General features: G+C 43.1%; 1 protein-coding gene across 1 annotated transcript in view; it reads left to right on the forward strand.

The window, feature by feature from the left end:
- The window catches only part of bphl (biphenyl hydrolase like), a 39,751-nt gene extending 31,970 nt beyond the window's left edge, over positions 1 to 7,781 (forward strand). The window contains exons 6-7 of the mRNA XM_078539543.1: positions 6,002 to 6,125; positions 7,595 to 7,781. Coding sequence (XP_078395669.1) covers positions 6,002 to 6,125; positions 7,595 to 7,691 — 221 coding nt within the window. The 3' untranslated portion in view covers positions 7,692 to 7,781. The remainder of the gene's footprint in view (positions 1 to 6,001; positions 6,126 to 7,594) is intronic.
- Positions 7,782 to 12,778: the final 4,997 nt, after the last annotated feature.

Genomic DNA, 12,778 nt, shown 5'->3' on the forward strand with positions numbered 1-12,778 from the left:
GTTAACTTGTAAGATTACCTGCAGCTAAACACTTTCACTGTGATGTACAACTTATGCAGGACAGCTTAGAACCATAGAATAGAACTATAGGAAAGTTATGGTACAGAAAGAGGCCATTCAGCCCATCATGTCTGCTCCGGCCAAAAAACAGAAAAAAAAAGAAACTAGTCACTCATTTTATTACCATTTTCCAGCACCTGGTCCATAGCCTTGCAGGTTACAACACTTCAGGTGCATATCCAGGTACCTTTCAAATAAGTTGAGCATTTCGGCCTCAACCACCAATTTAGGCAGTGAATTCCAGATGCCCACCACCCTCTGGGTGAAAAAGTTTTTCCTCATGTCCCCTCTAAACCTTCTACCCGTCACCTTAAAACTATGTCCCCTAGTAATTGATCCCTCAACTAGGGGAAACAGGTTTTTCCTCTAGGCCCCTCATAATTTTTGTACATCCTGTACAGCTTCTATAGAATGACATAATGGTAATGGTTACTATTGTGTTCAATGTTCAGTGTTGATTGTCTGTGCCTGTTGACTGTTCTCTGTGCTGTGTGCTATTAGTCAAGCCTATGAGTGTGGTTCCAGAGAAAGAGAAACTAGAAAAGAAGCTCCTAACGGCAGACATTTTAAAAAAAAGCTTTTGTAATAAAGTCGTGTTCACACACAGACCCTGGTCTGTGTCATCTTTGCATATCTCCATCTCCGAAGATGGAGAATTGTTTAAATTTACTGGCTCCAGTACCTTTCCTTTCTTCAATTGGAGATGCATCCCTGTCGTAGGATCGATAAATTCTGGGGTTCAAGACCTACTTACTCACAACAGATATGGAAGATACGGAGATAGCAGCAACTCCCAAGAGGGCGATATTCATCTGTTGCCCCGGGGAAGAAGGTCAGCAAGTATTCAACCTGTTCACGCAAGACGTGTCTATGTTTGATACCATGGTAAGCACTCTCAAAAAACACTTTGAGCCAAAGAAAAGTGCGATTAGTAATACACATTCCACCAGAGAGGCCAGGGAAATGATGAGCCCATAAAACAGTCCACGGCAGCATTGAGACACCTGGCTTCACGTTAATTTGGCACCCTAACCAACGAACTAATTCATGGCAAACTTATTGAAAACAATACTTTAATTCCATGAATTAGGGAATGACTACTCTGGTTTAATTTTGGAAAATGCTACGGCCTTGGCAGTCGAAATCGAACTTGCCATTTTAGATTTGAAGAGGTTATGCGGAAATGTGCCCTCAGACTCAGGGTTGCAGGCACAGCTTGCCCAACCAGCTCAAGTTCAAGGCTTATGGACAAAAGAGAACTCGGCAGGTTCATCAACAGGCGCACCGTCATGGTCAGATATCCTCAAAACTGTGCCTGAATTGTGGAGGTGCCCATAAATTCATAATACCGCGGCTGGGATTTTCCAGCCCCACCGCGGTGGGACCCACCGCCAGCGATTCGGCGGCCTAGCCAAAAATTCCATTGACTTTTGGCGGGACCGGACGATCCCGGCGGTGGGCGGGGCCAGAAAATTGCTCCCCATGTCCAGCTCTAAGGGGAAAAAGTGTAAGACATGTTAAAAAACGAATCACTTTGCAAAGGTGCGCAGGTTGTTGAAGGAGAACACTTCATCAGTTCGATACATGGAGGGAATCTATTCCTAAGCGTGAAATACGGCTATAAAGCAATTGGCCGTTGGCCGCAAATGTGCATTTATCCTTGCTGATTGTCAAATTGTGTTGTGCGAGTTGAATGAGCACCACTGATAACTGCTGGTCATGTCCTGCTTTGGCCCTACCTTGGGAAATGACATAAAGCAGGTTGAACATCCCCTCAACGTCTGACAAGACCGAAGAAACAAACTCCATGTGCTTCAAGTTGTTTCAGTTCCTGTGGGACTTTTGGCATGATCGCAAATGGCGCCTGTCTCTCAAATTTTGCAAACTGGCGGAATTGGCCTGTTGCCGTGAGCAATGCGACGGTGCCCTGTAATCTCCCCAAATCAGGAAGGATACTATTGTACATAATCAGTGTCATCGATCACGTTAATGTCTGCTCCAGTGGGGATCTTCAAGTTTGAAGCCAAGCTTATCGAACAGGTTTACCCACATAAGCAGAATGTGAACTTGCTTTTGTAGAGCATTGGAACTGTGATTGTTCCCAAAATCAGAATGATCGAGAATTTGCAGAGTGTCTGTTGCCGGAGAGAAAGTTGTGTAAAATAACAATGGCAGAATTTGTCACTCAGTATAGATATTTTTGTGCCAACACTGATGAGAAGTGACACTGAGAGGCGACTCTCACTGAGCATTCTTTAAAATAACCTGGTGCTTTTACTGTGTGTTGCTATACAGTGTGATGCTCATCTGCTTTACGTCATTTCCCATGGTAGCATTACGCCCATTGTCGGAAACTACTGGAGAGCGTGAAACATTAACTGGCATTTACATTTGTGAACCACATGTATCTCTCTGAGGTAGAAAGTTTACTCTCCGCACTGATCACAAAGCGCTGATTACATTGTTATTTCAGTCAGGATCTGCTCATTGACCTCTACACATCTACAGATGGTCTGATCATCTTCATGGGTACAGGTCGGGTATCTTGCAGACCAAGTAGCTGACATGTTTAGCTGTACTACTCTCACAGACAGTGGTAGCAATGGTGAAGCGACATTGTAGACTATGTGATCACGATGGTTTTGCACAAAACTGAACCTTGTTACACAAGAGGAACTGAAGGCAAAATTGGCTTGAGGCAGGGTACTGCAAGAAATGAGTCAGTACCTAAAAACAAAGTGGCCTTGCGAATTAGAGGGAGAATTGATTCCGCATCACAGAGTGAGCTTGCATTGTTTGATAATTGTATCGCATGCAGAACTTGAGCGGTTATCCTGAGAGTACTACGGCAACGTGTATTGCGTTTTACCCATGGAGTCTTATTAAGATGAAGCAATGACCCTGTGAAGCAGTTTGGTAGCCAGCAATAGAATGCTGCAGAGAAGAGGGCATCAAAAGCTGTGTAGCTTGTCCGCTCAGTGAAAAGTCTGTTAACCCATACCCAGCACCTCGACAACCGACCCCATGGCCAACAAAACCATGACAACAGCTCCAAGTGGATATTTTTGGAATCAGCGCTTTTTTGCTTCTTGTTCATTACCTACATAGCAAATGGTTAGAAATCGCTACAACAAATTCCATAACTATCACTTTGATCATTGACATTCTAGACAAGTTCTTTACGAAGCGGTGTTTGCTGGAGGCTATCACTACAGACAGAGGACCACAGTTTATTTCCAGTCAGTTCACAGAGCTCCTAGCAAGCTACGGAATTTGCAACCATCTGACATCGCGATGCAACCCGCAATCGAATGGCGGTGTCGAACGATTCAACAGGGTGATCAAGATCAATCTAAGAGCTAACATGTTGGAGGGGAAAGCATTTGAACAATCCTTTAAAATCCTACTTGCGCATATCAATCCATCTCACACTCTCTGACCAGAAAGACACCAGCCGAAAGACACTCAGCTCTCACATGCTGCTGACCAATCTTGAGCCTTCGCTACCATCCAACTAAAATGTCAGAGCGAAAGCAGAAGAAATCACAAAGCAACAAGGCAAAGCGAAAGTATACTTTGACAAGCAAACAGGTGCAAGGGAATCCTGATTTGAAGTTGGAAGTTGGCTTTGCATTGAATGGCCAAATCAGGATCCAAGTAGGTCAAACAGTTGCTCAGTACCAACGCTTATTGATTGGATGACAACATAAAATGGAATGCAAGATGCTTGATAGCAAGCAGACCAGAATATTTCGAGGACAGTGATGATGAGAATTTCCGCAATGTTGACCATCCGCCTCATCGAGATTACGCAGAATCACAAGCTCAAGTTCGTAGATCTCAGTGCTGTCATCTGCTTCTTTCACACCTCAAGAGCTATTTCTGTACTTAGAGGAAAAGGATACTGTGAACTTTAAGAAATGACTTGGTGTACATATGTTTGTTGTTTAGGATGGTTCAATTTAAAATTAACTCTTTTAGTTTACAAGGGGGAATTACGTGTTCAATTTTTTGATGTTTCATTGTGTGTGTCTGTCAACTCTTCTCTGTGCTGTATGCTATTAGTCAAGCCTCTGGGTGTGGTACAGAGAAACTGGAGGGAAGCTTGTGGCTGCAGAGATTTTTTTTAAAAAGCTTTTGTAAGAAAACTCTGTTTATACATAGAACCTGGCGTGTGTCATCTCCTCAAATCTCTGAGGTACAAAATACAATAGTAACTTTTTGGATGTTAATTTGCACTAAGCAGTCTTGTCCAACATTAACCTTGACTGACAGACACTGAATATAGACATTACTTGATTTCAGTGATATTCAGCAGAAATACTGGTGGGATCCGGGCCACTTCTGAGACCCACGACATTAGTCTTGGGATAAGATCTCCATCTTATGCCGGGGTCCCTTTAGCTAGAATTCTGTTCTGGGGTTGAGACCAAAAGAGTAACCCTCTCTTGCTGGCATGGGTCCCATAATGTGGACACTCTTCCTTTTCTTCTACTGTGAATCCCCCCCCTTCCCCCACCCCCTGCCTCCCCTTTGCCCCATCAGCCCTCGCTTGCCTTCTGAATGCCATTAACTCCTTGCTAGGGTACAGTTCCACGGCATTAATTTGTCAAAGTGTGAGTCTTAGGAGAGTGACCGGGACAGAGGAGTAAATCACATGATCCAACACTGTTTCCAACTGGCTTCCTGTTTCCAGCAAGGGTTAATTGTTAGTGAGAAGAGATGAATCCCAAAAGATAATCCCACCCTCTGTAACCAGGTCGTTATGGTTAACTGTGGTGACCAAAGAATTGCTCATGTCACTCATCACAGGTCAGGTATTGAACAGGAGACATTTCCTTGTCTATATTGCTCAGCTCTTCTCTGAATAAGTTCAGGGAAACTTGAGGAAATTCTTGTGTATTAAAACCAGCCTCACATGTCCAACTTTAGCCAATTCAATTTTATGTACAGCTGTATATATTGCTCCCCAATAAATTAATCCTTAACCTGGAGCCAAATCATGTACAGAGAGAGAGAAATAAAGAGAGGGAAATAAAGATTGGATTAAGAGAGAGAGAAAAAAAGAAATAGAAAAGAAAAGATTTTTAAAAAATAAAAAAATTGAAATTTGACATTTTTAAAATCTCTGAGAATAATTTACTACCTGACGGAATGAGACTCTACAGTTTAAATTGTTCAATTTCTGGGCAGCAGAAGTTGATTGTCAATGCATTAATCATTACCATGTTATTAAAATTTACACTCATAATTACCAGACTTAACATGCAAGTTTAATGGCCAGTTAATCTGCAAGTTCAGCAAGTCCATAAAAGTAACGGAGAGGTTGAGGATCAGATGCTGTTTGTGTGAAGCAAACGGAAGAATGACACAATTTGTCCAGTAAATTCTGGAGATTCACAGCTCGCCGTGTATCGCTCCACCTGTGGAACTTGCTGACAGAGTTGCACATTAATAATGGTTCATGTCACTAACTGGCCCGTTACTTTTTGAACAAGATTCCACTCAATAAATCTTTCTCATTCAGATCCTGAGTGGTACGATGTGTTGTTCCAACATTTTCAGTTTTTGTACACAAAGAGACTGTGCTGATAATTTATCAGGAATTGTTAGAAATCCAAGGAATTTGAATGGGCACTTGAGGGAAATGAGCTTGCAGGGCTATGTGGGTAGAGCAGGAGGAATGGGTCTGACTGGATTGCTCTGCAGAGAGCTGGCATGGGCTCAATGGGCTGAATGGCCCCCTTCTATGCTGTAATGACACTATGATTAAAAGCCAGGTCTATGTGGGCAAGACATTTATAAAATAAAAAAGCTTAATATTTTAATTGGCTTTGAATATGAGAGAGCCCGTAAGCATAAAGAGCATGAGTGCTTTTTTAAAAATTCTGACTTGCCATCTGATGTATGCTCACTTTGTTCATGTGTGTTTCTGTTGTAGGAAATATTTGTAAAGATCTTCTTCCACAAATCAAATGTCCTACACTCATAGTTCATGGAGAGAAAGACCCTATGGTGCCAAGATATCACGCAGACTACCTGCACAAGCATATCAAGGGCTCCAGGTGAGGCTATGTTCAGTGTATTGTTGATTTAATTGGATGGGGGTGTTCTGGGAGGACTGGGATTCTGCAAGGGAGCTCTCTCAGAGCCCTTCAATCTTCTCTTGGAATTCAGTCTGGGTACTGATGATGGAGCGGGACGTGAACTCTGATCCATTGTCGAATGGCAGGCTTTGAATTGCCATGGCAACAGTAGTCCTTGCTAAATAGGTTCAGGAAAAGCCAAGGCCCCTGTGCAGTTAATCACCATCGGGGCCTCAGTACAAATTCCTTATGCACCTGTGGGAAGACACAAACAATGCTGCACATTACCGAGGAGTGCCCCCTCTACACACTAAATGGCTAAACTCAGCAAATGAGGGGAGGCCATTGCTTGGCTTTAAGGATATGCATTCATTAAAGAAAGAGTAAATTGGATGGGGACATTCTTCATAGACGATTCTCAGAGTGGTGAAGTAGCAGGGAGGAAAAGATATTCTGTTTGTACTCTGTGCAAAGCAAACATAGGATGTAGTCCAGACTTTATCCTTTTTGCATTCAGAACCAGACACAGGTAAATCTGCTTAGTCTGTAACAAGAATGCGCTTGTGTGTTAAAACTGAATGGGAGTCATTTTACTTTCAACAGAATTAAAAATCTGATGGGTTCTATAACAGGCTGGCAATCTGCAGGTGAAAATTACTCCTACAGTTTTGAGACAGACAAGGAGTTTGACAGCCATTCCCCTCTCTTTCTAATTTGTGTCACACCGAGTGTGAAGTGCCAAATGGAGATTGCAACCGCGCTCAGTATTGTCATTTATCACCAGCAGCAAGATGAAACAGTTTCTCCTTATTTACTCTATCCACTGGGGGGTGGGGTTTGATAGAGTAAATGAGGGGAAACTGTTTCCACCAGCAGGAGGATTGGTAACCAGCAGATACAGATTGAGGCTATTTGGTAACAGAACACGGGGGAGATTAGAATTTTTTTCTCTGCAGCGAGTTGCTAGGACCTGGAGTGCGCTGAGTGCCTGAGAGGGTGGTGGAAGCAGAGTCAGTAGGAGCTTTCAAAAGGGGATTGGATAAATATTTGAAAAGGAAAAAATTTGCAGGGTCGGGGAGGGTGGACCTAACTTTATAGCTGTTTCAAACAGGTGGCACAGGCACAATGGACCGAATGGCCTCTTTCTGTACTATATGAGATTTTGTGTGGAACAGTGCAATGCAACCACTGTGCAAGTCACATTGAGATGATATTTCCTAGCTCTTGTACCTGTAGATAAAGACTTCTACACCCAGTAGAGGTTATAAGGGCTATTGTACCAATTTGTGTTCCTTCTGTAGAGCCACACCTACCAGGAGCACTTGTCAGGAATTGGGGTGCATAAATTTGTATAATTACCACTATAGTCTGAACTTTGCTGTACCTCCTTTCACACTCACCATCTCTTAACTGTGATTCTGGTTTTTTTTAAACTTTTCTGTCTACAGACTGCACCTGATGGCAGAAGGCAAACATAACTTACATCTGCGGTTTGCTAAAGAATTTAACAATCTTGTGGAAGAATTTTTAATGTCACAAGACTGACCGGTTGTGTGTGAACGTTGACATCTTAATCTGAAGACAGTCACATCTCTGTAACTGGAACATTGTCATTAAAAGAAAATGTTGTGCTCAGATGCTGTGGGCTGCATGATATACAGAATACTCTTCAACTAAACACAAGTGTCATCTGTGCAACTGTACAGGTCAAGCATTTAAAAAAATACACATTAAAAATTAATTCTGCCATTGAGTGTTCTAATCCCATCACATATTAGTTCCACCAGTAGAAATGATGAAACTTAAATCCATCACTAATGACAATCGTCCTACTACTTTATACAACATATAAACTATATCATAAATATATTATATTTATATAATATTCCTGGTTGATACCACCTTGATTTTAAAGTTCTCATCCTTGCTTCCAAACTCCTCTATGGCTTCACCCTTCCCTATTCCTGTAACCTCCTCTTGCTCTACAGCCCTCTGAGATCTCGGTGCTCCATTCAATTTTCATTGCTCCATTGTTAGCAGCCGTGTCTTCAGCTGCCTAGGCCCTAAGCTCTGGAATCCCCTCCTAAAATGTTTCTACCGCTGTCCTTACCTCCCTCCTCCCTTCAGATGCCCCTTAGAATCCAGCCCTTTAACCGAGCTTTCGATCACACGTCCTCGTATTCTGCCACATGGCTCATCGGCAGATATTGTTTGATAGCCCGGTTCCGGTGAAGTGTCTTGGGATGTGGAAGGTGCGATATATAAATGCAAGTTGTTGTTGTCACGTGGGTTTTGACTTTCTGTGGGAAGGATGTTTCTTCCCGTGGGTGAGTCCAGAACTAGGGGGCATTGTTTTAAAATTAGGGGTCGCCCTTTTAGGACAGAGGCGAGGAGAATTTTTTTTATCTCAGAGGGTTGTGCAACTTTGGAACTCTCTGCCTCAGAAGGCGCTGGAGGTGGGGGCACTGAATATTTTTAAGGCAGAGGTAGATAGACTCTTGAAACAAAAACAGAAAATGCTGGAAAACTTCAGCAGGCCGAGCAAAGGTGGTAGATGAGAATGTGGAATTCGAAACACAAACAGATCAGCCATGATCTTATTGAACGGCAGAGCAGGCTCGAGGGGCCGAATGGCCGACATTTGCTTCTATTTCGTATGTCCGTAGGTTAGGCCTGCAATATCTGGCTTCAATAAAACAGTCAAGTTTAAGAACTTAAAAATTTAAGATAGATCAACTAAGTTACTCCAGACTTCAATTTCTCCCTGTGTTAACTGTGAACTAACCAATAAAATTTCCAGTTACTTTTAGTCAACATTCCTGTGATTTACAGTGTGTGAGAGCTTGTTAGTACACTGTTTGCAGTTCAGAATGCAGCCAAGTTACCTGATCCTTGACCCTTGTCATTTGCTCTTAAATTGAAGATTAAGTGTGGGTTCGTAACTCAGGGATGTATCCACCATCCATTCAGAAATGCAAGTGTCAAGAATGTACCAAACTGAATGGCTGAGACATACAATTCAGATATTCTCGGCTGACTGAACATGTACAAATAGCCACTTGTAAATATATTCAAAGAATTGTGTGTAGTGCCCACTTGCTTACTTCCAGTGTCATGGTTTTTTTTTGATTCACATTTGTGTTCGGCTCAAAAGTAAAATGGCAACAAATCAGAACCAAAGTGGCGACGAATGACAGCAACAACAATTTATATTTATATAGCGTCTTTAACATAATGAAATATCCCAAGATGCTTCACAGCAATGATAAAACAAAAGGTGACCTTAAGCCACATGAGGAGATATTAGGTCAGATGACCAAAACTTGGTCAAAAAGGTAGGTTTTAAGGAGTGTCTTAAAGGGGGAAAGTGAGGTAGGAAGGCAGAGAGGTGTAGGGAGGGTATTCCAGATTTGGGGCCAAGACAACTGAAGGCATGGTCACCAATGGTGGAGTGATTGAAATGGGAATGCACGAGAGGATTAGAATTAGAGGACAGCAAATATCTCCGAGGGTTGTGGGGCTGGAGGTGGTTACAAAGATAGGGAGGGCAGAACCATGGACTGAGTTGAAAACAAGGATGAGCAAATTAAAATCAAGACGTTGCTTGACCAGCAGCCAATGTAGGTCAGCAAGCACGGGGTGATGGGGAAATGGGGCTAACTGTGAGTTAAGATGCTAGCAGCAGGGTTTTGGATGACCTCAAGTTTTCGGAGGGTAGAATGTGGGAGACCAGCCAGGAGTGAGTTTGGAATAGTCTTGTCTAGAGGTAACAAAGGCATGGATGAGGGTTTCAGCAGCAGATGGGCTGAGAAGGGCAAAGACAGGAGATGGTACAGAAGTGGAAATAGGTGGGCTTAGTGGTGGCACATCCATGAGGTTGGAAACTCATCTCGGCATCAAATGGTGCAGCAAAGTTGCGAGCAAACTGGCTTAATCTCAGACTGTTGCGAGGGAGAGGGATGGAGTCGGTAGCTGGGGAGCAGAGTTTGGGGACTGAAAACAATGGCTTCAATATTTAATTGGAGGAAATTTCTGCTCATCCAATACTGGATATTAGATAAGCAGCCTGATTAGTGGGATGTGGGCATCGCTGTCTAGGCCAGCATTTTTGCCCATTCCTAATTGCCCTTGTTTAAAGGGCATTCTTAAGAGTCAACCACATTGCTGTGGGTCTGGAGTCACGTGTAGGCCAGACCAGGTAAGGACAGCAGATTCCCTTCCCTACAGGGAATTAGTGAATCAGATGGGTTTTTACAGCAATCGACAATGATTTCATTGTCATCATTAGACTTTTAATTCCAGATATTTTATTGAAATCAGATTCCACCATCTGCCGTGGTGGGATTCACACCCGGGTCCCCAGAGCGTTACCCTGGGTGTCTAGATAACTAGCCCAGCGACTCCCCCAGTGGAGGGATCGAGAGCGGTGTAGTGAGGTAGGTTGAGAAAGGTGGTGGTGAGGTAGAGCCGGGTGTCATCTTTCATTCTCTTGTTGGTCAAAAATCTATCTAACTCAGCCCTAAAAATATTCGATGACCCTGCCTCTACCACATTCTGAGGAAGAACGTTCCACAGACTCTCAGCCCTCCAGAGAAAAAAAAATCCCCCTTATGCCTGCCTTAAATCTTAAATGTCGTCAAAGGGCAGCACGTGGATGAGAAATAGGAGGGAGCCGAGGATAGATCCTTGGGGGATATCAGAGGTAACGGTGCAGGGGTGGGAGGAGAAGCCATTGCGAGTGATCCCCTGCCTACGATTAGATGGAACAAACCAATCAAAAGCAAGGTAAGTTAGTAAACGGCCAATGAGAAATCACTAAGAATTTGCATTCATATGGCACTTTATTATCTCTTCAGAGTGTCCCAAAATGCTTCACAACCAATGGATTATTTTTAAAGTGTGGTCACTGTAATGTAGGTGAGCATTAATTAATAATTAATTTGTGCCAATATCCTGCAGATATCATTTGAATAGATGAACAGATATCAGGCTCTTCTCATGCTCTTTTAGGTTTTTTTTATTAACCTGTTGCGTTCAATAGGTTTTTCCAATGGTTACAAGCCTGAGCCATGGTCTGATAGAATGTTATCCCTCTGCTCCCATAGACAAGGAGATCACACAGTAGGTGTGCAATATACTCTAGTAAGGAACCATGCAATCTTAATGATTCTCTGTTTAACTCACGGGTATCCCTGCTTTTCCATAGCTATTGTTCACAATATATTATCAATGATTTGGATGTGGGGACCAAATGTAATATTTCCAAGTTCGCGAGAATGTGTGTTGTGAGGAAGATGCAAAACGGCTACAGGAGGATTTAGTGAGTGGGCAAGAACATGGCAGATGGAATATAATGTGGAAAAATGTGAGGTTATCCACTTTGGGAGAAGGAACAGATGTGCAGAGTATTTCCTAAATGGTAAGAGATTAGAAAGTGTAGAAGTACAAAAGGACCCGGGTGTCACTGAAAGCTAACATGCAGGTACAGCACGCAATTAGGAAGGCTAATGGCATATTAGCCTTTATCGCAAGAGGATTTGAGTACAGGAGTAGTGAAGTCTTACTTTAATTGTATAGAACCTTGGTTAGACTGTACCTGGAGTACTGTGTGCAGTATTGGTCCCCTTACCTCAGAAAGGATATTATTGCCACAGAGGGAATGCAACAAAGGTTTACCAGACTTGTTCCGGGGATGGCGGGACTGTCTTATAAAGAGAGATTGGGAAAAATGGGCCTGTATTCTCTAGAGTTTCGAAGAATGAGAGGTGATCTCATTGAAATCTATAAAATACTTAAAGGGATAGACAGGGTAGATGCAGGTAAGATGTTTCCCCTGGCTGGAGAGTCTAGAACCAGGGGACACAATTTCAAATTAAGGGGGAAGCCACTTAGGACCAAGATGAGGAGAAATTTCTTTATTCAGAGGGTTGTGAATCTTTGGAATTCTCTACCCCAGAGGGCTGTGGAAGCTCAGTCATTGAGTGTGTTTAAGGTAGAGATCGATAGATTTCTGATTAACAATAATGTAAAGGGTCATGGGGATAGTGTAGGTAAAAGGCATTGAAATGTTCGATCAGCCATGATCATATTGAATGACAGAGCAGACTCGATGGGTTGAATGGCCTCCTGTTCCTATGCTCCTATTGGGCCCACTCTGGTTTGTAGGGAATGTGGGATTTGCTTATCGCTGCCGCTTGCCCTCTAGAATGGGGCCCTCCTCTGTCTTGGTCCCGCCTCCCTCCCTCCCTCATCTGCTGCCGGTGATTGGGTGGCAATATCAACTCATGGCCGCTTAAGTGATTTGCATCTGGAAATTGCATCAGGCACGTGTTTTTACTTAGGTGTGGGGTCAGCACCTGAAAGCCATCATGACCCTGGGGCCCTGACCGGGGAATTTAAATCCCGCCCAAAGTGTGAAGCTGAGAAAAAACACAATGAGAATTAGAGAGAGACTGGAGGCAGGCATAGAAAATATAAATCACAGAATCATAGAATGGTCACAGCACAGAAGGAGGCCATTCAGACCATTGTGTCTGTGCTGGCTCTCTGAAGGAGCAATTCACTTAGTGCCACTCCCTGCCTTCTCCCCTTGGCCCTGCACATTCTTCCTTTTCTGATAATCCAATTTCCTC

This window comes from Cetorhinus maximus, chromosome 3 (assembly GCF_964194155.1).
Source record: "Cetorhinus maximus chromosome 3, sCetMax3.hap1.1, whole genome shotgun sequence".
Taxonomy (NCBI): Eukaryota; Metazoa; Chordata; class Chondrichthyes; order Lamniformes; family Cetorhinidae; genus Cetorhinus; species Cetorhinus maximus.